Raw genomic sequence first — 25,006 nt, forward strand, 5'->3', positions numbered from 1 at the left:
GATGATACATTTATCATTTATATTCTGTTTTTCACATTTTCATACACATTTTAAACATTTTAGAGGACATTTGAAATTATACATTTTGTGAAGTGATTGCTGGGCTTTTGATGTTAGCTGCAGGTTTCAAACACCTCTGTTCCAAAACCAGATCTCTAAATTTTAAATAAATAAAAAGTGGAGGAAGATTCCAAAAATGTCATCGGCCGCTCTACCTTTGCAATCAACCCTACTTTGGACTACAGCAATTTAAGGCAGCAAAGTAGATTGAAGAAAGCCGTTTTTGCCAAACCGGAGGGTAAAGTATAAGCTAGTAAGAATAATGATGTTCTCAAAACAGGTCTGCTGTTCCCCACCTCTTAAAGGAAGTGAGTCTTGTCCAGCACGTAAAGGGGCCAAACCTATTATTTCAAGGAAGCCCAGGCAAATGCAAAGCCACCCTTGCCCAGATTACCAAATTCTCAGCTACCAAAATGACCTTACATCCTGCTTATTCATCAATCTTGTGTTCATTATTTACTCTCTCTTTACTGAAAGAAAATATACAAAAAAAGAGTTTGTGGAGCGGATTGTTTAGAAGAAGGTGGACTGTTACACACAGGAATACCAATTTTTCTTTGAAGTATCCATACGTCCAACTTGGGTAGTGAAGCCAAGCTCTAGATTTACTCTAAGGATGGCACTACTGATGTAATAATTACAAAATTGAAAAAACAATATAGAATGAAGGTTTACACCACATGCATAAAGGAATTAATAGTGAACACCCAGATCAATATTAATTGATAAAGGGAAACCAGAAAACAAAAGCATTAACAATGTAACTGAAAGTAACAGGAACACATTAAACCTTCTGAATTTAAGTATAACTTGAGGATCATGAAATTGTCAAAGACACCACAGATCTCAAAAACCAGATGCAGGAGGAGGAGCCAAGCTAGCGACCGAGATGGCCGCATAGACGCTCGGCTCCGTGAGCCCTCTCACCCCGCGCATACATCCTGGCAACTATCTTGAGCCGTAACGGCATATTTAAGTAGGCGAAGGAAAACTTTCACTGACCGTTTGCTCCTGAGGCTTCTACGTGCGGCAGACCAGAAGAAATGTCCCCGACTGTTTTGCGGCCTTCACGGAGCTGGGACTGGGGTGTCGAGTGAGAAGAACAGCCGGCCGCGACTGTGACAACAGCGGCCATTGGTGGAGGTGAGGAGTCGGCCGGAGGTTTGATGGGCCGATGGCGACAGTGACGACCCAGTCCATCTAGCGGAGTGCCTCGTGGGGATGCGTGGCAAAGCAGGATCGAGGGGAGTGCATGATATTTGGCCCCCTTTCCAACGTTGTGTCCGGGCATAACTAAGGACTTCCTCCGGAATCGGCGGGCGGCTCCCGGGGAGCGGCAGAGATTTGTTTAGCCCTTTGGTGGCTCTTCTCTGGGAAGCCTGCCTTGACTTTCTGGGTCCTTGCTGTGAATCCTGTTGCGCCCTGGTGTGGGGCCCGGTCCCGAGGTGAGGTGAAGAAGGACGAGGCCGGATCAGCTAAGATGGCGGCTGGCACCCTCTTACGCAGTCCACATCCGGATAGAAAAGCTGCCGTGCGGGAGAGTTCAGGGGTCTGGCGACATGAGAAAGAGCCCACGTCCAAAGATATATTGGCTGCTCTAACGACCCTGCATGCGACCCTGATCCGTAACGCCCGGGACCTGGGAAGAAGGATGGCCGCCTTTGTTGTCCCGCCGTTCCACACGGGCACAGTTCGATCTCAAGGAAGTGCCGACGTGCCCGCCTCTATGTCAGTGAAGAGTGCTCCAGCTACGCGTAGGTTCGTGGAGACGCTGGAAGACCCGGCTCATGAGATCGCCTTGGACAGATCTGTAGTACATGTGAGTGACTCGTCGGGGCACATATCTAATCAGCGGCTGGGGAAACAACGCCGATCTAGGTCTTGGGCTGCCCCGGCGACGTCTCAGCGCTTGCCGGATGGTGTGACTCTCTCTCATTGGATGGTGAGACTGTGTTCAGACTTGAGGATGTTTTCGGGGTCGATACCGACACGGACGGATTTCCGCCATACATATTCGGCTGGGTTTTGGTTGCTGAAGTCCCATGGAGTAATAACACGGCCCGGTCCGCCCGGATCACTTGGACCCTCCACGCCGCTCTGTATGCCGATTGATAAGTGGACGTATGTTGGTACTGCTGATAGAAAAGGCCAGGGGTGATACCGTCTAGGATCCAGTGGACTTATTGATGGCCGACGGTGATTTGGGGGACACTCGGCGGGGATTTTATTGACGGTGCTATCGGTGATTAATGTTTTCCATGGCTATTCTGATCTTGCTTTTAAGATATTTACTGGGCGGGGGGGGGGGGGGCGGGTGTTAAGATCGAGGGCCCTTCTCCACTTTTTTCTTCTTTTCTTCTTTCTCCTCTTTTTCTATATTTCGGGTCTCTTATTTAGGGCGACAGGCACGCTGCTAGGGGGTAGGCCGTGGCCTTCTGCAGGGGTGCAGGGTGGGGGTAGGGGGATGGAGTTTGTTAATTTGTCCGTTATTTGTTTCTATGGCCCTTTTGTCTTTCTTCCTTTTTGGTGTCGTCGTTTTTCATGTTTCCTACAGTATGTTTCGTTTTGAGGGGTGGGGTGCAGCTTTGCTACGGAACGGGTTTGTGTTCACATTTATCCTGACTCGTATACCTTACCCCCAATACTTCAATTGTATTTGCACTATTTGCGGATTTCCTGATTCATGCTTGTTATTGTAGGACCATGTATGACCGTATGGCATTGATTCTTAGTTTTTTCTTTATTGTAAAATGAACCTTCATGAATCCTGAATTTCGGCCAGTACGCTTGAATACAAGTCATATCCTGGACACTTGTTAGACCCCGGTTTTCGGGCTGCTATATTTTCCCACATTGATTTGCTGTACTTACGACTTGACTAGCGGCCGGCCGGGGTGGTTGTAGGCCCATGCTTGTAGTAATAATAAAGGTTCCCCAAAAATTAAAAAAAAAAAAAAAAAAACAGATGCAGAATCTGACATTTCAGCTTGTCTGCTGTAGTTAACAGGTTTGCCATTAAGGCATGCAAGGCTTTCAAGAAAGTCATTATTTATTTCAGGGCCTTGTGAAATGGAGGATCAGGCCTCCGGCAATAGGGCTTGTGATCTTCCCTGGTGTTTCAAGTAATACACTGTTGTTGAATTAATTATAGGACTCATCCCAAGAAGGATTAGGAATATCTGTGTTGGTCAAATTGTCCCATTTCAATTGTTTTTCCTTTATTACATGTAAATAATTTGATGTATCTCTGAATGGACATTCAGCTTATTTTATGTGACTAATGTGCCATACTGTATTTTGTCCTACCTCTTATGGTAAACGTTGGCAGAAAGGCCAGGCAGCCCTGGAGATTCAAGAATACAAATGAAGCCTTCGCTAGCCAACTACTCACAGCCCCAGTAAACAGCAAAACAAAATTCAGGTGCATCTGCTCCTAAAAGAGGGGTTGGAGAGGAAGTACATTCTACTGTGCCTGTCGGCTTATACTTCTAAAAGGCAATAAGAAAGCCTCTTCAGTGGAAGGCTGGTACAGGCACCTCTATCAGGGAGGTCTGCTGCATTCCTATTAATGTGGGTTGAAACCAATTAAATCCCTGTGAGCAAACCTACAGCTGAGGGTTTTCTCTTGTTCCAATCAAAATACAAAATTATGTGAACAGGTCTGTTCATTAGTATCCCAATGACACTTCTAAAATGTCTTGACACCTTTGGTTCTGATTCATGCTAAATAAAATCACTAATAAATAAATATACTTGATGAAATTTAACTGATCATATATGCATTTGAGGGCAGTGTAGCTTGTAGCATGCATGTTCAGGTCACGTGTAGCACCAAATTCTGCTCCATTAAGTAAATCCTCTTATTGTCCTTGACTGGACTGTCACAAGATGGTATTAGCCGAGTCTGCCTGTAATGATCATTGAAAGAGAAGTGTCTTCTACTCTTCTGTCTTTAAGGCCACTACGTGGTGGTAGAAATATTTGCACTGCTGCTGCCAGGAAGTCTGGCATTAAAGGAATGTTGTTCTCACATTATTGTGAGGGCTCTTAGTAAGTCAAATATAACTGAAGTTTATAGAGAAGTTGACATAAAACAGTAATATAGAATATATATGCAGCCCTTGTTATGATTTCTATAGTGGAACTTTTGGCATCTGGTAGAGAAGGTTTTGATAGTCTGAGTTGATAATCATGAATAGGTGAAAGAGGCACAAGATCTTCTCAATCTGACAAGATTTTAGAGGCAAGATAAGTGAAAAGAAAACAACCAGTTCTGAAGTGTAACCTGGGTTTATGAAACACCTTGTGCAGGTCTCTCCCATACTTATATATGTCCGATGGAGACGCTGTGTAATTTAATTTACAAGGCAAACTGTGGTGCCTTAGTGTTTGCTCTAGTGGTTCCAAAATAGACAGACGGTGGTGAAAGCAATGCAACTTATGTCCTTGGCATTGATAGAAATCTCAACATCAAAGGGTTTCTTGAGTATGTGGGTGACAAATATGTCAATAATAAAGTTTCTCTCAACAGAAATTACCTATTTGTGTTTCCAAGGTGGGGACAAGGACATTGAAGTAGGTCTAGAAATCAAAAGAGACCTTGATGCAGAATGGAAGTAAGTTACCCAGGAATAGAATACAATAAACTGTCTCACTCTGACCCACTAGAGCAATAGAGGGTGTTCCAGAACAAGACAAGACTTAATGACAAGACATATTTCAGTTTTGTGGGAGAAAGCAAAGTTCTACACTTCTTTGTCTTCGTTTTGCATCAGTAGACAGCTGAGTAGAGTCCATCAGTAGTACCTGGGCTTTCAGGACCAAGGAAATCCATTTAGCTTGAAGGCCATCTTCCTATTCGCTTGAGGTTCTGTAGTTCAGTCCCGTTAAATCATGGCAATAGATCATATGGACACACATAAGAAACCACACTGGACATGGAATCTTCTTTCCACACTTAGAATAATTTATAAATAGGAACAGAGGGGAAAAGGGATAAGCTACAAAAGGAAGCAGCAGGGCCAGCCACCTTAAAATAGCACCACCCAATTCTCTGGGTGCCTTCCACAGTAGTGCTTTAGATTAACAAGTTACTTCTTTCTTTTGGTTTTGAAACTGTATTCTATATATGAATATATTTAGATTTCTAGGTTTCCAACAAAATATCCTAGCATTTCAGACTGTGAAGTACAGCCTTATGCTTGATGTGTGACAACTGTGAGCGAACCACCAAAATCCACTTTGTTGATTTCAGTAATAACCCTCATAAAGCTGATGTGGGTGAAATATAATTAGTAACTAAAAAACAATGGTGCCACCCAGGCTGATCGAACTGCAGAAGTGATATAAAATTTTGAGTATAGGCATGCTCCCTACTCTTTTTCTAGAAAGGAACAAAGAGTCTATGAAGCTCTAAACAATGTTAAAATGTTTGCCCATAGGGAATTAGACCATGGATCTAGAAAATAATCAAGCTAAATCCCTCGATATTGGAAAGCATAGAGTGTACCGCCCAGAAGTTTCCAGATCAAACAAGAGTGCATCTGAAAATATTGAGACATTCATTAATACATTTATATACTGGCTTCAGACATTAAGATAGTGCAAGTACCAGGGGTAGGGTGATGGCAGCGGGCAATCGTCTTATGCGCAGGTGATCCTGTGAAGGGCTTGGCTTAGGAGTAGGACGTCTGTAAGGGCTTCATTGAAGGGGTGACTCCCAGCTGAATCACCTTTGTCAAGATGTTTGTCTTGACTGCCACATTGGGCAACTGAAAGTCCAAGAACTCAGCCACCCTACACACCACCATTGTAAAAGAGGCTCCCTCCTCCGTAGCCACGTTAGAAGGTGAGACCAGACCAGTGTCAGGTGAGGTGTCCAAGCCACTGGCCTCTGCCCGTTCTTCATACCAGTTGTCCTGTTCCTCATCAGGGTGCTAACATAAAGGTCTGTAGAACCCTCACATGTGTCTCCTCTGAAGGGCAAATAAGGCACTGGCTCCACTCCAGGAATCATGCGTAAGGTCGGCACCAGATTCAGCACTGGAGACTCCCATCCAGCTCGGTATTGGAGTGGTGATTAACAATGGGGGCAGCCCCACCTAGGGGCATCGGTACTGGAGCAGGTGTCGAGGAAGGTCTCGCAGGCGGTTCCGCTCCTGATCCTGGATGGGATCCATACGGCCCAATTGGCACTAAGGACAAACTCGCCTGTGTGGGTCCAGTAGGGGCCCTTTCCAAGCCTGTGGGGCTTGAAAACACTCCATAGGGGCTAGGCCACCTAAATACGAGGCACATGGCCTCATAGAACTCCTTCAACTGGGCAGGGGTTGCTCTGGCGCAAACTTGGTTTTAGGTTCCACCAACTTGCCGGGTCTGGAGCAACAACACTTCCGCATCTCGTCAGAAGACTAACTGAAGCGGAGAAGTCAAAGACCTTTTTGACTTTCTTGGGTTTTTTACATTTGTGGGATTTACCTGACTTTCTTGATGATTTGGAGTGTGAAGCGATCATTGGGAAGGGGTCTGGGAATGGTACCGGGACCTTCCATGCAATCGGGACCTCAAGTGTAGTGGAGTCAACTGATGTCAGGAGGCGCGGAGCTTGACGTAGTGATTCCTCTGTGCCTTTGGATGCATGTCGCAGGGCTTGAGTTGTGGTTCCACTCGAAGGACCACAAACACACAAAGTGGGGGCTGGCGGTGGGGTGTGGAGGGGTCTAGTACCAAAATTTGCCTTTGACAGGCCCCACATGGTTTGATATCAGCCAGTTTCTTGGGTGACATACCTCAAACACGGAGAATATTTCTCAAAAATGTTTCGACAAAACGCCGAAAAAAGCCAGTCAAGAAGTGACTGAAGGGTAACTCAGACAAGATAAGTGATAGCTGGCGTGCAAGAATGAATGTCAGCGCACAAGGGTGGCGTATAGTTACCACACAAGTCACTTCTGGCACGGAGCTGAACGACACAACCTACCGTGCACAGGGGTTCTACTCAGCAATCTTACAACCCAGTCCACCTGGGGAATATTCTACGGTAAGGAACCTGTGGCTAGAAGTCTCTATCAGATTATATGTTCTGAGCCCAACAGTTGTCTCTCATGCGCTCCGCTGCCTTTATGGCTAGGTCAGCTACACTATATAAATGCTGTGGATAAAAAATGTAACATATAGTAGATACAATCAAACAAATGCATGTGGAAACTTCCATGAAATATTTCCCACAAAATGAGGTATTGAATATTCAGGGTGACTTATGGTGGGTTCCAGATGCTAATTAAAAAAAAACGAGGAACTGTTGAAGTGTAGTTCACAGAATAATATATTGCAGAAACAACCAGACACAATGGCAATGTCTTCATTATATCACAGGAACAGGGCTAGTTTAATAGACCATGGTTTAATTTAAATTGAGGAATGCAGATTGATTAATGACTTGGTTGTAGGAAAAAGACTGACAAGTGACCATGAACCTGACGGAGCGAGCACATGGTTGGCTAACTATACAATCTTACTCCAAACTTAGGCCATAAGCATATCTTCAGACCACCTTCACCCAAAAAACAAAAGAGAAATTTCTGAAATACCGCCTAGGACTATTGCCTTCTGCAGACCACATGGCCCCTTGGCTGCGTCCCTCAATGCCAGCAAAGTGCCGCCTTTGTGGGAACGACGAAGAAAACCTCTTACACCTTATTACCATCTGTAAGGAGCTGCTGCAAGACCGCCGGAACCTTCTGAGACCACTATTTAACAAAAAACGAATAAGGCCGTGCAGGCAAGCGGTCCTGGCATGTATTTCGGGTGACAATGTTCAATTGAGCTGCCAACTGGTAAACTACATTGAAGTTGCAGAAGCCCGCCTTAACAAAAAGAAAGAACAAACAGAAAAAGCCAAATTGATGGAATCCAGTGAATCACTTGCATCCTCAGAGCCAAAATAATCGGATTATAATGAGGGCCCAGCTGGCACTTAGAAGCCCATCAGGACTCATCGCTACAAAGTATAAGCTTACAGGGAGGAGAACGTCTTGCAGATTATGGACTGCAATAATCAAATGTATCCTGAAGGGTAAAGTAGGTCAGCCTAACTATGCAAAGCTCTTCAGTGGTAAGATAGAAGTGACTCAGCAGTGGGCCAATTTTCCTTCCTGCCTGCTTTTTTAATAGTTTTAGCATCTTTTAATTGTAGTTTTTTACATCCTACCACAGTATTAATACAATTGTCTATGCTGCTATAGGCACACAAAACCGTTTTTATTGGAAAGGGGAGACCACTCGGTCCCCCTGAACATATGGATGGGTGCCCCGATCCCCCAGGAAACCATTGTGGGCGGGGGGCGTGTCCCGGCTGGTATGCCGGAAGCGGCGTGGCCGGAACACGCTCCTCACGCCCAAAAAGAGGTTGTCCTAAACACCCGCCAGGAAGTCCGTGCACTGATGAGCGTGCTGGAGGCGGGTCCCCGCCCTCCCACAGCTGGATAAATAGTGCGAGAATCCAACGAAGCTTCCTCTTGTTCCTGTGCTCTGAAGGCTACACCACTCGTCGCTCGTGAGCCCTCAAGGAAACAAGCTGCACTTTTTTGAGAACTTTTAATATTTGTCTTTCTCTTTCAGTTATCAAGGCGTAGTTGGACAGGTTGTGCGGATCGATCACAGACATGCCTGGCAAGAAGCCCGGAAAGAGCTCCGAGATGGAAAGGATGCTGCGCACGTTGGTGAACCAAGTGGCGGTGATGGACCGAAAATTTGGTAAAGTTGACCGACTAGATCGCGGCTTGGCGGCCCTCAGGAAGCAGGTGGAGGCCCAGAATGCCCCCTCGGGGCGACCCAAGAGGGTCATAGGACCGGCCTTGCCGAACGTCACCCCCGGGGATAAGGGTAAAAAGAGGAAGGGGAAGGCGGATCCCAGCGAGGCCCCAGTTCCGATAGAAACTCCACCAATTCGAGTAGCGCCAGCGACCAGCCCGGTACCGGGACCGGATGGGGGGTTGCCTATCCCCGTGGTTATCACGCCACTGGTGGATGACCAGATGCCCCCGGAATTAGCGCTTCAGTTAGCGGCAGTGTTACCATGGCTAAAGAAGGGAGCGGGGGGGATCTGCGGCTGCGGGAGACCCGGCCGAAGAGGCCAGAATAATAATTTATTTATTTCTTTATTTATTTCGTTCGATTTATATAGCGCTATATAACCCAGGGGTCTCTAAGCGCTTGAGCAGTCTCTAATTGAGCAGTTACGGCAGGCAAGGGTTGCCGGGACGGCGAATGTACCTTCTGTTTCCCGCAGGTGGCGAAGGTGGTCACGGCCGACAACAACGGACGCGGCTTGAAGCGCGGCGGAAGCCGGTAAGAGATCGTTACCGATGGTGGGGGAGGGCGCGGTACCCTCAAGGCGGGAAAGTTCAGCTCAACATGTTCCCAAGGTTACGAAAGAAATGGTGTGGGCAGACAAGTACATTAACATGTTTTCACTTTTGACTGATCATCGTGAGTTAGAGTATGCAAAGACCCAGAAATATTTGTGGCACCCCAGTGTATGGTGGGCCAAGATGGCAGAATTCAGGGTCGATGAGACGATGATGAACTGGATCAGGGCCTTTTCTATCTTTGTGGCGATTATCGGAGAACGTACACCAGAGGCGTTGAGTGACTTGGCATGTTACCAGAGTAGAATCACGTATTTCCATGCGAAGTATGGGGGTGATGAATGGAAAGGCTATGATATGGCCTTTAGAAAAGCGAAGGAATTTAATGCGGCCTTGACATGGGATTGTTTGGATACAGTGTCCTGGCATGCGCAGCTCTTGCCAGGACCAGCGAGTGCTTCAGGGTCGAGCGCGAACGGCTCCGGGGTATTCCCTCAGAGGCAGTCACAGCCCTTTCGGGCAAGCTCTGGGGTGGGGGGGGGGGGGGGGGGGGGGGGAGTCCCATCCTAGGTCGGGTGGGAACGTAAGCAAGCGAGGGGTGTGTTGGGGCTTTAACAAAGGTACTTGTAACAGGCCCCAAGGAACGTGTAGGTTCTGGCACGCATGCTCGGGTGTGGAAATTCCTCACACCCGGAAGCCAGTTGCCGATCGAAGGCCAATGGCGCAGGAGGAAAAGGGGGCCCAAAGCAGGATTGATGCGGTGCCTCGGAAGCAAACATCTTCACTCGTAGATATCTTGGCTTTGACCCCTTGGCTAAACGGATACCCTGATCATGCGTCCGCCGGGACTCTGAGGGATGGCTTCTCATATGGCTTCAGGATCCCGGCGGGCAATTTTCGTGGGAACTCTTCCTGAAAAAAAGAATCAATTGTCTATTCAACATAACCCAACAGTTGCCGCCAAAAAGATAGCAAAGGAAGGTTAGCTTGGGGCGAGTGGCAGGACCATTTGGCGACCCGCCAGTAGTGGATTTTTGTGTTACCCGTTAGGAGTGGTTCCGAAGAAGGACCCGGGTGAGTATAGACTCATTCACAATCTATCGGCCCCGAGGAGGGCCTCAGTAAATGAAGCGATTGTATGCATCGTTCGATGACGCAGTAGTACTGTTGAATCGCCTGGGCCCCGGTGCATTGTTAGCTAAATCAATTTACAAAAGGGGGTGGTGATGAACAGAGTGTCTGAATTGAGCAGACCACTCTTACCCAGTCCAAAGATCAGGCTTGATCCATCACCGTTATTTATCTCACTGCCCCATCCCAGCTCAGAACCTGGCTATATGCAAATCAGTCTGTCCCTGGCCCAGTGCATCATGGGAACAGGGCAGACTAAACTACCAAGCCAATTCTTTACCAGAAAGGAGACAAGCTACCGGGGACCGGTTTCTGGCATTTCAGCCTCTTCGGCCCGGCTTGCTTGAATCCTGATGGAGCAGTGAGAAAGGGACTCATGTCTGAGTATACCCTGCCACACCTATAGTGGCCAAAATCGATTTACAAAAGGGGGTGGTGATGAACAGAGTGTCTGAATTGAGCAGACCACTCTTACCCAGTCCAAAGATCAGGGCTTGATCCATCACCGTTATTTATCTCACTGCCCCATCCCAGCTCAGAACCTGGCTATATGCAAATCAGTCTGTCCCTGGCCCAGTGCATCATGGGAACAGGGCAGACTAAACTACCAAGCCAATTCTTTACCAGAAAGGAGACAAGCTACCGGGGACCGGTTTCTGGCATTTCAGCCTCTTCGGCCCGGCTTGCTTGAATCCTGATGGAGCAGTGAGAAAGGGACTCATGTCTGAGTATACCCTGCCACACCTATAGTGGCCAAAATCGATTTACAAAAGGGGGTGGTGATGAACAGAGTGTCTGAATTGAGCAGACCACTCTTACCCAGTCCAAAGATCAGGGCTTGATCCATCACCGTTATTTATTTCACTGCCCCATCCCAGCTCAGAACCTGGCTATATGCAAATCAGTCTGTCCCTGGCCCAGTGCATCATGGGAACAGGGCAGACTAAACTACCAAGCCAATTCTTTACCAGAAAGGAGACAAGCTACCGGGGACCGGTTTCTGGCATTTCAGCCTCTTCGGCCCGGCTTGCTTGAATCCTGATGGAGCAGTGAGAAAGGGACTCATGTCTGAGTATACCCTGCCACACCTATAGTGGCCAAAATCGATTTACAAAAGGGGGTGGTGATGAACAGAGTGTCTGAATTGAGCAGACCACTCTTACCCAGTCCAAAGATCAGGGCTTGATCCATCACCGTTATTTATCTCACTGCCCCATCCCAGCTCAGAACCTGGCTATATGCAAATCAGTCTGTCCCTGGCCCAGTGCATCATGGGAACAGGGCAGACTAAACTACCAAGCCAATTCTTTACCAGAAAGGAGACAAGCTACCGGGGACCGGTTTCTGGCATTTCAGCCTCTTCGGCCCGGCTTGCTTGAATCCTGATGGAGCAGTGAGAAAGGGACTCATGTCTGAGTATACCCTGCCACACCTATAGTGGCCAAAATCGATTTACAAAAGGGGGTGGTGATGAACAGAGTGTCTGAATTGAGCAGACCACTCTTACCCAGTCCAAAGATCAGGGCTTGATCCATCACCGTTATTTATCTCACTGCCCCATCCCAGCTCAGAACCTGGCTATATGCAAATCAGTCTGTCCCTGGCCCAGTGCATCATGGGAACAGGGCAGACTAAACTACCAAGCCAATTCTTTACCAGAAAGGAGACAAGCTACCGGGGACCGGTTTCTGGCATTTCAGCCTCTTCGGCCCGGCTTGCTTGAATCCTGATGGAGCAGTGAGAAAGGGACTCATGTCTGAGTATACCCTGCCACACCTATAGTGGCCAAAATCGATTTACAAAAGGGGGTGGTGATGAACAGAGTGTCTGAATTGAGCAGACCACTCTTACCCAGTCCAAAGATCAGGGCTTGATCCATCACCGTTATTTATCTCACTGCCCCATCCCAGCTCAGAACCTGGCTATATGCAAATCAGTCTGTCCCTGGCCCAGTGCATCATGGGAACAGGGCAGACTAAACTACCAAGCCAATTCTTTACCAGAAAGGAGACAAGCTACCGGGGACCGGTTTCTGGCATTTCAGCCTCTTCGGCCCGGCTTGCTTGAATCCTGATGGAGCAGTGAGAAAGGGACTCATGTCTGAGTATACCCTGCCACACCTATAGTGGCCAAAATCGATTTACAAAAGGGGGTGGTGATGAACAGAGTGTCTGAATTGAGCAGACCACTCTTACCCAGTCCAAAGATCAGGGCTTGATCCATCACCGTTATTTATCTCACTGCCCCATCCCAGCTCAGAACCTGGCTATATGCAAATCAGTCTGTCCCTGGCCCAGTGCATCATGGGAACAGGGCAGACTAAACTACCAAGCCAATTCTTTACCAGAAAGGAGACAAGCTACCGGGGACCGGTTTCTGGCATTTCAGCCTCTTCGGCCCGGCTTGCTTGAATCCTGATGGAGCAGTGAGAAAGGGACTCATGTCTGAGTATACCCTGCCACACCTATAGTGGCCAAAATCGATTTACAAAAGGGGGTGGTGATGAACAGAGTGTCTGATGGTGCAATGAGCTAAAAAACGGTGTTGGATCTAGCCCTGATCTCTTGACTGGGTGAGAGCTTTCTGCTTAATTCAGAGACTCTGTCCCTCACCACCCCTTGTTGTAAATATTTTTGTCCACCCTAAGCGTGGAAGGGTATTCTCAGATGTGAGACCCTTGCTCATTGCACCATCAGGATTCAAGCAAACCGGGCCGAAGACGGCTGTAATGCCAGAAACCGGTCCCCGGGAGCTTGTTTCCTTCCCAGTGTAAGAATTGGCTTTTGTAGTTTGGTTTGCCCTGTTCCCATCATGCACTGGGACAGGAACAGACTAATTTGCATACAGCCAGGTTCTGAAACTGGGATGGTGCAATGAGCTAAAAAACGGTGTTGGATCTAGCCCTGATCTCTTGACTGGGTGAGAGCTTTCTGCTTAATTCAGAGACTCTGTCCCTCACCACCCCTTGTTGTAAATATTTTTGTCCACCAAGCGTGGAAGGGTATTCTCAGATGTGAGACCCTTGCTCATTGCACCATCAGGATTCAAGCAAACCGGGCCGAAGACGGCTGTAATGCCAGAAACCGGTCCCCGGGAGCTTGTTTCCTTCCCAGTGTAAGAATTGGCTTTTGTAGTTTGGTTTGCCCTGTTCCCATCATGCACTGGGACAGGAACAGACTAATTTGCATACAGCCAGGTTCTGAAACTGGGATGGTGCAATGAGCTAAAAAACGGTGTTGGATCTAGCCCTGATCTCTTGACTGGGTGAGAGCTTTCTGCTTAATTCAGAGACTCTGTCCCTCACCACCCCTTGTTGTAAATATTTTTGTCCACCCTAAGCGTGGAAGGGTATTCTCAGATGTGAGACCCTTGCTCATTGCACCATCAGGATTCAAGCAAACCGGGCCGAAGACGGCTGTAATGCCAGAAACCGGTCCCCGGGAGCTTGTTTCCTTCCCAGTGTAAGAATTGGCTTTTGTAGTTTGGTTTGCCCTGTTCCCATCATGCACTGGGACAGGAACAGACTAATTTGCATACAGCCAGGTTCTGAAACTGGGATGGTGCAATGAGCTAAAAAACGGTGTTGGATCTAGCCCTGATCTCTTGACTGGGTGAGAGCTTTCTGCTTAATTCAGAGACTCTGTCCCTCACCACCCCTTGTTGTAAATATTTTTGTCCACCCTAAGCGTGGAAGGGTATTCTCAGATGTGAGACCCTTGCTCATTGCACCATCAGGATTCAAGCAAACCGGGCCGAAGACGGCTGTAATGCCAGAAACCGGTCCCCGGGAGCTTGTTTCCTTCCCAGTGTAAGAATTGGCTTTTGTAGTTTGGTTTGCCCTGTTCCCATCATGCACTGGGACAGGAACAGACTAATTTGCATACAGCCAGGTTCTGAAACTGGGATGGTGCAACGAGCTAAAAAACGGTGTTGGATCTAGCCCTGATCTCTTGACTGGGTGAGAGCTTTCTGCTTAATTCAGAGACTCTGTCCCTCACCACCCCTTGTTGTAAATATTGTTAGCTAAATCAGACATTGAATCTGCATTCAGGTTGCTCCCAGTACACCCCCAAGACCAGCGTCTGCTGGGATTCACGTTTCAGGGGAAATACTACATGGATATGTGCATGCCAATGGGTTGTTCAATTTCGTGTGCCTATTTTGAAATGTTTAGCTTGTTTTTAGAATGGGTGTTCACGAAGGCCACAGGGCACAAACATGTGATGCATTATCTGGATGATTTCCTCTTTCTTGGCCCAGCGGGAACTCGGGACTGCGCGCGGGCATTGCAGGACTTCTGCGTGCTCATGCGGGGGTTTGGGGTTCCATTGGCGCCAGGTAAGACGGTTGGGCCGTCTACCTCCCTTGAGTTTCTGGGTATAGAACTGAATTCGGAGGAGGGGTGTTTCCGTTTGCCGACGGAGAAGGTTGCCAAGTTTAAGGCATCCCTGGTACAGTGTCTCCGGACGGAGAAGGTGACCCTGCACCAGTTGCAACAGACAGTGGGTCAGCTTAACTTTGCATTGAGAGTGATACCGATGGCTCGCCCTTTCTCTCTATCCATTGCGCAATCCATGGTGGGCCTTAGGGAAGGGCACCACCGCACAAGACTGTCGGCAGAGGTTCGCCAGGACATGCATTTTTGGCTGGCATTCTTGGCGGACTTCAATGGCCGAGTAAAATGGAGCAAACCCCCAGCCTCGTCAGTGGAACTCGGCTTATGGACGGACTCGGCGGGCAGCGTGGGGTTTGGTGCAATATTTGGGAATCGGCAGTTGGCACAAACATAGCCGGCGTGGTGGCGAACAAGCGGCCTGACGAATAACATAGGTTTCCTGGAACTATTCCCCATCTGGGTGGCTCTGGTGGCATGGCCGGAAGACTTTAGGGACCGCTCGTGGTGTTTTGGTCAGATAACATGACAGTGGTCGAGTGCATTAACCAGGAGGCAGCACGCTGCAAATGGATCTTACGACTGTTGAAAGAGATTGTGTTGCGATGCATGAGATTGAACGTACAGTTCAGGGCAAAACATGCGCCGGGTGTACTAAATAATGCAGCTGATGCACTCTCTCGTTCCAAAATGCAGGCTTTCAGGGATTGTCTACCCTCAGCGGAGTTAGTGGTGGCACCTTTCCCCGAAGCACTGTGGCAGATCGGTGCCCCGGACTACAAAACCTCGTGGCAGCCAGTTTAGCGCCCAGGACGAGGAGAGCGTATGAAGGGGCGTTCCGTTCATACTGCGCCTTTCTGGGGCCGGTAGGGGAACATGGATGGGGGCGGGAGGAGTCCTTGCTCCAATTTTTGGTGGCACTTCATAAGGAAGGCCGGTCGGCGGCAACCGCCAATAGGTATAAGGCCGCCATATCATTTATGGCACAGCTCCGCAGGATAAGGGACCAGACGAACTCCTTAGTCAGGAAGGCTCTCCGCGGCTGGCGGCGCCTGGAGGGTCGCAGACAGGATAACAGGCACCCGATTGGGTTTGATAAATTGACCACCTTACTGGCGAAACTGGATGAGACATGCTCCTCGCCCAGCGAGGTAATACTATTCCGAGCAGCTTTCACATTGGCATTCTATGGGGCCCTGCGGGTGAGTGAACTTGTGGCAGGGAATAAGAAAGATGTGGAAGGAGGTCTACGCAGGGATCACATCCAAGTAAGAGGGGATTCTCTGCTGATCTCGATAGCCAGGTCAAAAACGGACCAGGTGGCCCTGGGGAGTAGTGTGGTGTTGCAGCGCGCTCAGGGGAATCCCGGTTGTCCAGTGAGGCATGTGGAGGCCTACCTGAAACAAAGGTCGACAACATGGGGGGGCCCTGCTTAGACATATGGACGGCACCCCATTGACAAGATTTCAATTTCAGAGGGTGCTGGCAATTACGATTGCAGCGGCGGGCTTGAACCCGTGCGATTTTGGGACCCATTCATTTAGAATAGGGGCCGCTACAGAAGCTATGGCTCGGGGTCTGTAGGCAGACGAAGTGAAACAATTAGGCCGTTGGTCCTCGAATTGCTTCAAGAGATATGTGCGACTGCACATGTTGTAAAAGACTGATAAAATGCACTCACGCTTGTTGTCTTTTGTTTGGATTACAGTTTCGCGAGCCTGTGACGCGGGGCGAAAATTGGGATCGGCCCAGCATCAGCTGACCAGCGGGAAAGGATCACGGAATGGAGATCAAGTGGTCTGGGTCGTGGGCCACTCATATGTGAGGCGTGCCGGGGACATATTCAAGGCAGGTGATGCGATTCACACATCTGAGGAATGTGGGTTCAGAGTGACCTTCCATGGGAAGGGCGGCCTCTGTATTGACCGATTGCAAAGCTTTGTGGAGGAACTATTAGGGCGGCACAGGTCGCCGCCATCTGTAGTCATAGTGCACGTGGGGGGCAATGACTTGGTGAGACTGGGAAGACGGGTGTTAGTTGAGCACATACTGTCTGTAGTTAGCTGGTTAGCCAAAAGGCTCCCGGGATGTACGATTGCCTGGTCCCACATGATTCCCAGGAGGATATGGCGGGGAGGTTTGTCTATGACAGCGTTGAACCACTCGGTAAAGAGGGTCAACAATAAAATTGAGAAACTGTTTTGCTCTGCTCATCTCCAAAGCATTTCTCATGGGTGTATCAGGGGCCATCACTGTTATTCGAATGATGGGGTGCACCTGTCCAGGACGGGTAATGACTTACTGATAGGAGACATCGTAGCTTGGCTAGTGGGCTTGAGGAGACATGACCTATAGGAGGTGTGGGGGGGCCAGATAGTCGGTCAACTATCTGGCCTGTGGCGGTAAGGTCATGATCGGTGAGCAGTGATTTCAAGGTCCCTAGGGGGGACGCCACCCATTATGAATGGGAGCGCCCGGGGGGAGGCGGCCATTGGCCCCTCCCACGGGGGGCGGCACCTGTGAGAAGTTGGCCTGATATGCAGTGCTCACTATTCTACTGATCACTATGTATCAGTCCAAACAACCCTTATTGATGATTGGTTGTAAGTCAACCTGATAGACCAGCTATCCTAGTAGCATGGACAAGACCAGTCTTTAGGCTAAACTCTAGAGGGCGTGTTAAGCCAGCTGTTATACCACCACATATACCCCTTGAACACCAAGTGAAAGGACACCACACAAGTTGTTATGAAAATAAAAGGATATTTATTTAGAACACAAGAGCCCTGGACTCTTTATGAGGACAAGGCGCTAAGCACAATACAAAGCTCTTAAAGAATTTCTGAAAGTCGCACAATTTACGCAAATGCCCGAGGGGCACGAAAAACCATATACTCTAGAAGTGGAATGCGAAATTACTAGCAGGTAAGTACTACTCTCATAGACTTTAGAAACGCTGGACCTACAATGCTGAACCCTTAGATTAGAAGCAGGAGGCCTAGGGACGTCGTGTGCAGAGTGGGAACTCTCACGCGTAATGCGGGACAAAGTCTATGGTTGCTAGAAATTACAAAGTTAGTGTTCTCGGGTGAACCCGACTAGGTAGGTCAAAAACGAAAGTGGATCTAGACACTTAGAGAGTTGGTCTACGCTGGAGCACCGTGGTACTCGGTTTACCTAGCCCAGGGGCTGCGGCTGCATAGGGTTCAAGTGTCGTCGGGTTTCTTCGTTGACGAACCAGGAGCCTGAAGTGGAAGTTGCTGGCAGGCGACCAGTGAAGATGTTCCAGACCGATCCAAGGACTGGATCAGCTGAAGAGGGTACCTGTAAGGAGAGGGGACCAAGTTCTGAATCACTAGCCAGTGATTAGATGGGCACCAGGATGGCACCGGATGAAGTCACCTCGACCAGGTGAGTGGGCGACGCTGTGCTCTGCAGTCTCTCGGACCAGGAGGCGCTGTCGGCGACCAGGATGGAGGTGCGAGCTGTCCCACGAAGGTATCTAGTCTCTCGGACCAGGAGGCGTTGTCGGCGACCAGGATGGAGGTGCGAGCTGTCCCACGAAGGTATCTGCTGTTGGCGATGCTGGACCCAGGATTGGGGCAACAACTCTTGGCAAATACAAGCCCACGCGGTGGACTCAAAATGGCGTCTGGAGTGGACCAGGAGGGTCCGGGGTGCTCCTCTGTTGGAGGGAAGCAAGGGCCAGTCTGGAGCAACCAGACCAGCGATGGAAGTGTCGGCGTTCGTCGTCAAGAGGGCTACAAGCCAGCAGGCAAGTGGCCGGACAACGCGGTGAGCAGCAAAGAGCAGAAGGGCCCCACGCAGATCTCGTGGATGCTGGGGGGCTGGACTTCGGTGCTGGAGCTGCTCAGGGTTAGGGCTTTTCAAACCCCAAAGCACTCACTCGAGGATCCCTCGGCGGTCGTGCTGGATAAGCGTAGTGCAGTTCTGAAGATGGCCGGTCCCTCGAGGTCTCGTCACACCCACGGATCTCAGCTGGGCTGATGATGTAGGTAGAGGTCAGAGGTGCCAGGGAAGCCGGGTCTCGTCGTGCTGGTCGGTCTGGTTCCGGAGGAAGGACGTGCAGCAAACCGCAGTGTACTTAGTTGGTGCCCGCAGATGCAGGGTGACTACTCCTTAGTCACAAGGGAGAAATCTTGAGAAGAAGTCTTGAGTTCCTTTCGTAGAAAGTAGTTTCAGGATTCAAAGATGATCTAATTTGGAAGGGTCCCCGCTCCCACCTTTATACTAAAGAAAGGGGCTGGTACAGGACTAGGTCCTGCCCATGGGTGGGACCAGGAAGGGGGGTGGTTACACCCCTCTCCCATGCTGGACTTTCCCCAGCTCAGGGGCTGGTGTACCCCTGGAACTGGTTCAAACTGGCAGATGCACAGTGAGCACCGGGGTGCCACTTGCAGTCACCTTCCTATTCAGCCCTGCCTACCTAGGATACACAAAACCCTGTCTGGGATGGGACTAGCACCGCCCCTGACAGGAAACCCTTTGTCCAAGCTCTACTCGCTGGAAGGACTCCCAGCAGCAGGAGGTCAGACTTGTGTCTGTGGTGGCAGAATCCATTTTGTGATGCTGAGGCTCGAGTTAACTTTAACCGGGGTTCACAGTTACATACATGTCGTGTCCCTCTAGAAGGGTGGATTGCTAACCCCGTCGCCAGAATTGGCGAGGGGTTAGTATTCCAATTCGTATGACACCTTACTCTACATGTTTTGATAAAGCGATACCAGAGTTGGCATATAACCGCAAGGATTATAATGCACTTAAGAGTACATGGTACGCGTTATCATAGAACAGCTATTAGGACTTGGTTCCGCAAGCTGCAGACGGGCTCAGCTCATGCCAGAGCACCATCTCACATGATTCCAAGCACTCTGCCTTCAGGATTGTTAAGGCCTGCCATAGAAGTGACTGATAGGAATACATGTGTCTATTTTAGGGTTAGATATAGGTATACTATATCTACAGCAAAGGGTGATTACACCACTTTGCCCCAGCTGTCGTGCAGTCAGTTGTGTCAGATTTAGATGGCCAGCCAGGGGTGGCATAATACATGCTGCAGCCCCTGGTAGGCCCTGGGTACACCTATGCCCTGAGTTACGGGGTCTGATAAGGTGGCCCAGTACCAATTGGCAAATGCACCTAAGGTACACGTGTCAATTTAGTGAGAGAACAGCTAGGCTGTGGGTCTGATTAGCAGGCCCACAGCCAGGGAAGTCGTAAACCAGTGAAGCAAAAAGCAAAAATCTGGGGTGATCATAGGATTGCAGACCCTACTCTCCTACAGCACCCACTACGGATGGGTCGTCTAGGGGGAGACGGCCATAGGCCCCTCTCAGGGGGAGACGGCTATATGCCCCTCCTAGAATTTCCCGGGAGCCGGATATCCGCTCCGGCGGAAGAGAGTGTGGGGAAGGGGGGGGCGGAGGCCACGCTGTCCTTCTTACGGATACCTCGCACACGAACTCAGACGACCTTAAGATGGCGTCGAGTGAAAGGGGGCCCCCACGACAAGGGAAGATACAATTGGCGGCGAGGGTAAAGTCCTCTGCGCATGCGTCACTCACACCGTGAGGGCGGGAAGTTGGTGATAGGGATCTGACACCGGTTAAGACCTTGCCTTTGGCCCTTAATGTTAGGTTGTACAAATTCAAATGTAATGCATTCATCAGGATGCTAGACTCGACTAGGAAACCTTTGTATTAGAGATTTGTTAAGGTTAGCCTGAAACACCTGTCTTCATTAAGATGTAATTGAAGTTGAATTTGTACATGATTCATGAAACGTTTTTAATTTAAAGTTTTACATTTTGTTTCATATTTTAATAAATACGGCCGGGGGGGTCGTGAGACCCCCCCGCCTTCCAAAAGTTCAAATCTGCGTCTGTTTCCTCCCATGGGGAATTGGTGTTGGGAGGGGTGGCGGGCATCCCGGCCCATTTGATGTTGGTTTGTAATGGTTTTTATTAACTGTACAATAAAGTATTACCTTATCTTACCTGTAGTGGTATTATTCTTCCATAGATGAAGGAACAGTGGATGCATAAACTAAATTAAGAAAACCCAAGAGGGGGACAAGGTGGCTACTAACAGACATGGGTTAAGTGGTCAAAAGGAAAGTGTAATTTCGACAATAATGCACTAATTATTGAGGTAATATTCATACTGCAGAGTTCTCTCTGAAAGATGAAGGCAGACATATTAGGAAATAGTATCCTGCAAGATCAATGTCCAGAGAGATTTGACAGTAGCACAAATTGCCAAAAGCAACTGGACTGTCATTTAATTCAGTTCCCTAGGATAAAGATGAGGCTACAAAAGGGGATATGGGGCACAGCTTGGCTATTCTTGGTGAAAAGGTTACAAATCTGAAATAAATCACTACCAGGCTTGTGGTACCATTTGAAATTCATAGTTGTGCAACTAGGAGTAAGCGAGGTTATAAAGGCATTCAGAACATTGCAGCTGTCACTCACCATGGAAAGCGCCAATATGCTGTGTGATGCCTCCAGCTTCCGTTGCAGCCACCTGTGTCTCCCTTAACTTGTCAAGTAATGTTGTTTTTCCATGGTCAACGTGGCCCATGATGGTGACAACAGGTGGTCTAGGCATTAATAATGTTGGTTCTGCTGGAGGCCTAGAAGAAGAAAAAAAACAATGTTACCCTTCTTTGCATGAACTAAAATTGAAACCAACTGTCTATTGTATGATGAGTAAATTTTAGTCGTTGAACCCATACAAAACAATTAGCAGGCTTGCACAGGAGAGACTATATGTATCTTACATAGTTGCATACTGTAATATTTCAAGATCAACAAAGGTGTAGGGTGATGATGCACAGAGCAACAAACAAATGAGAGAGAGGCTGCTTAACGAGTGAAGCGAAAATTTTGCAAATTGAATTAGGAAATATTGTTGTTTGCCTTTTCTCCTTTACAAAGCCATTTCTCCATTCTGATCTTAAACTCACTTCAAACTGAAATTCTTAATACTGTTCCAGCAAGCCCCTGAAAGGGATTCGAATTTCAAGAATGAAAAGGTATTTTCTTCCTTCTTGATATGCACAGTATTGTGGGATGATTATATTTTATAAATACATGCAATGCTCAAATATTGTACATAGGAGCAAGGCTATCACAACCGATAACAAGCACTGGAGAAGCAAACAAGTTTCGCATCTGCGCGATCTATTGGCTTTGTCAATGTTTTTGTTTTAAATGATGCACAGCCAAGTAAGACGGTTGTGCAACATGGCTTTCTTTAATATAAAGAAAGCACTAAATATGTGAGAAAAAACAGTGCAAAGGGGATGGGCAATTACAAGGAGAGGGGTGGTGTATGGTAAACAAGTCGCATGCTCTTGTTCCACATTAATAGTGGGCAGAGAAGAAAAAGGATCACAAAATGAAAGTAGGAAATACTCTCTAGAGCTAGGATGTGGCAAGAAAGTAGGCAAGATGCTCATGCAGCACCTCCAGCAGGAGCCTTGCATATTGCATGGGTCAGGTCCTTAGAAGTGGAGAGGTCTCGAAGGATATGAGCTCTCACTGTGCGGCTAGAGGTGGTGAGGATTATGGGGTCATATGGCATATGTCTTTTCTTTTTGTGGAAGTATCATTTTTTTTAAATACAAACCTCAGTCAATAAAAATGTTTATGGTATTAAACTTTCAGAGCTGTTTCAAGCTCTTACACTTTGGTTTGATTCGTAGTGAAAATTGAAACATCTCTCAAACTGCTGATACGACGTGGAAGAGTTAGCAGATCGCGGTTACTGTGAACTGGAAGTTTCTAGTCCCGTGTTTTCATGTAAGAGACAGTGTATTCTGGGAGTTGTCGTTTGTTTTTAAAAAGTACAAATTAGCCGTTTTTATCCTAACTGCCTCATGAATTGTAAAAAATGTAAGATTCATAAAAAATGCCTTGGTTCCAATACGCCCGCCCTCCTCAGGCCAGCATTGCTCCGTGACTCACTTTCAAACACTTTTGTTCTTGGTCTCCAACGCACACTCGCCTGTGAAAGTGTCTTGGTATTTCAAAGCAGCCAGCCCCATGTCAACAAAAGCCACCACTTTTAGATCATTCCTTTAAGAGGATACCCTTTTCAACATTTGCAAGAATATTTTGCATTCCAGCACGTTTTAACATGGCACAAAGTAAATAAGAACAGTGTTATGGTGCGGCTAGTGTTGACTGCTGTGGAATATGAATTAAAACAGCGCTGTGGGGGGAAACAACAAGAAGGAGGAGGAGGGTGGGAAACAAAAAAACATGCCGCAGGTGGCGGAGAGGTGGGTTTAAGAGAATGGCGATGGGGATTTTTCAAGAAGAATGGATGGAGGGATGAGGGAGAGTTAAAAAGACCGGACGGCAGGGAATCGACGGGTTGAAAGGTGTTGAGAAAGGTTAACACCATGGACAGCGGGCGGGAGTGGGGGAGGATTAAAACAAGCATTTGCAATGCAATAGGTCTCGTATTAGGAAAGTTTGAGCTATTGGTATTGTAAATGACAAATTTTTTATTTAGGTTTTGTTTTTGAAAATAGCGAAATTAATAGCTTTGTCATTTACCATGCCAATATTTATAACTTTCGCAAATGTGACACCTATAGCATTTGTAATGCAATATGTGTTGTACTTACGTGACTTACATGTATTGATATTACAAAAAACAATAGTTTATATTTTTTTTAAATAATTAATACTTAAATAAAAGTTATTGTAATTTATAATGGCTATAGCCTAAACTTTTGTAAATAACATTTGTGAAGATTATGTTATTTTATTGTGACGAAAATCCAAGAACATATGTCAAATATTAACATCTTTTTCTTACATTTGTAATAAAGCTTGAAACATTGAGATAACATATTTGAACCAGTTGTTGTTGAATGGTTGCACAGATTGATGCTGTGGTGGAGCTCAGTGATGTTGTGGTGCCACAGAGTGATGATGTGGTGGTGCCGAGTGATGCTGTATGCTATGCTATGTTTTGTTTTGCTATCCTATGTTTTGTTTTGTTATGCTATACTATGCTATGCTGTTTTGTTATGCTATGCTATGTTTTGTTATGCTATGCTATGGTATGTTTTGCTATGCTATACTATGTTATGCTATGCTTTGTTAGCTATGCTATGCTTTGTTATGCTATGCTATGCTTTGTTGTGTTTTATTATGCTATGCTTTGTTTTGCTATGCTATGATTTGTTATGCTATGTTTTGCTGTGTTTGTTATGCTGTGCTGTGTTTTTCAATGCTATTATATGTTTTGTTAAGCCATGCTATGTTTTGTTGTGTTTTGTTATGCTATGCTATGTTTTGTTGTGTTTTGCTAGGCTATGCTTTGTTATGATATGCTTTGTTTTGGTATGCTATGTTTTGTTATGCTATGCTTTGTTATGCTATGTTTTGTTATGCTATGTTTTGTTATGCTACGCTAAGCTTTGTTTTGTTATGCTATGCTATGCTATGTTGTGTTTTGTTATGCTATGCTATTTTTTGTTATGTATGCTATGGTTTGTTGTGTTTTGTTATGTTTTGTTTTGCAATGCTATGCTTTGTTATACTATTCTATGTTTTGTTTTGCTATCCTTTGTTTTGTTATGCTAGGTTTTGTTATGCTATGGTATGTTTTGTTGTGTTTTGTTATGCTATGCTTTGTTATGCTATGCTATGTTTTCCTATCCTATGCTTTGTTTTGTTATGCTATGCTATGTTTTGTTATGCTATGCTGGTGAGGGTGGGTGAGGGTGAGTGAGGGTGGGTGGGTGAGGGTGAGTGGGTGAGGGTGAGTGAGTGAGGGTGAGTGGGTTAGGGTGGGTGAGTGAGTGAGTGAGTGAGTGAGGGTGGGTGAGGGTGGGTGAGTGAGGGTGGGTGAGTGAGGGTGGGTGGGTGAGTGAGTGAGTGAGTGAGTGAGTGAGTGAGTGAGTGAGGGTGGGTGGGTGGGTGGGTGAGTGAGTGAGGGTGGGTGGGTGGGTGGGTGAGTGAGGGTGGGTGGGTGGGTGGGTGGGTGAGTGAGTGAGTGGGTGAGTGAGGGTG

At 47.5% G+C, this 25,006-nt stretch overlaps 1 protein-coding gene across 5 annotated transcripts in view; it reads right to left on the reverse strand.

The window, feature by feature from the left end:
* Positions 1-25,006, reverse strand: part of MTIF2 (mitochondrial translational initiation factor 2) — a 370,558-nt gene that overhangs the window by 277,864 nt on the left and 67,688 nt on the right. For all 5 annotated transcript variants that reach the window (XM_086927656.1, XM_086927658.1, XM_086927655.1 and 2 more), the window contains one exon: positions 21,446-21,606. In XM_086927656.1, the coding sequence (XP_086783782.1) occupies positions 21,446-21,606 (161 nt within the window). The remainder of the gene's footprint in view (positions 1-21,445; positions 21,607-25,006) is intronic.

Source organism: Lissotriton vulgaris, chromosome 6 (genome assembly GCF_964263255.1).
Source record: "Lissotriton vulgaris chromosome 6, aLisVul1.2, whole genome shotgun sequence".
Classification (NCBI taxonomy): domain Eukaryota; kingdom Metazoa; phylum Chordata; class Amphibia; order Caudata; family Salamandridae; genus Lissotriton; species Lissotriton vulgaris.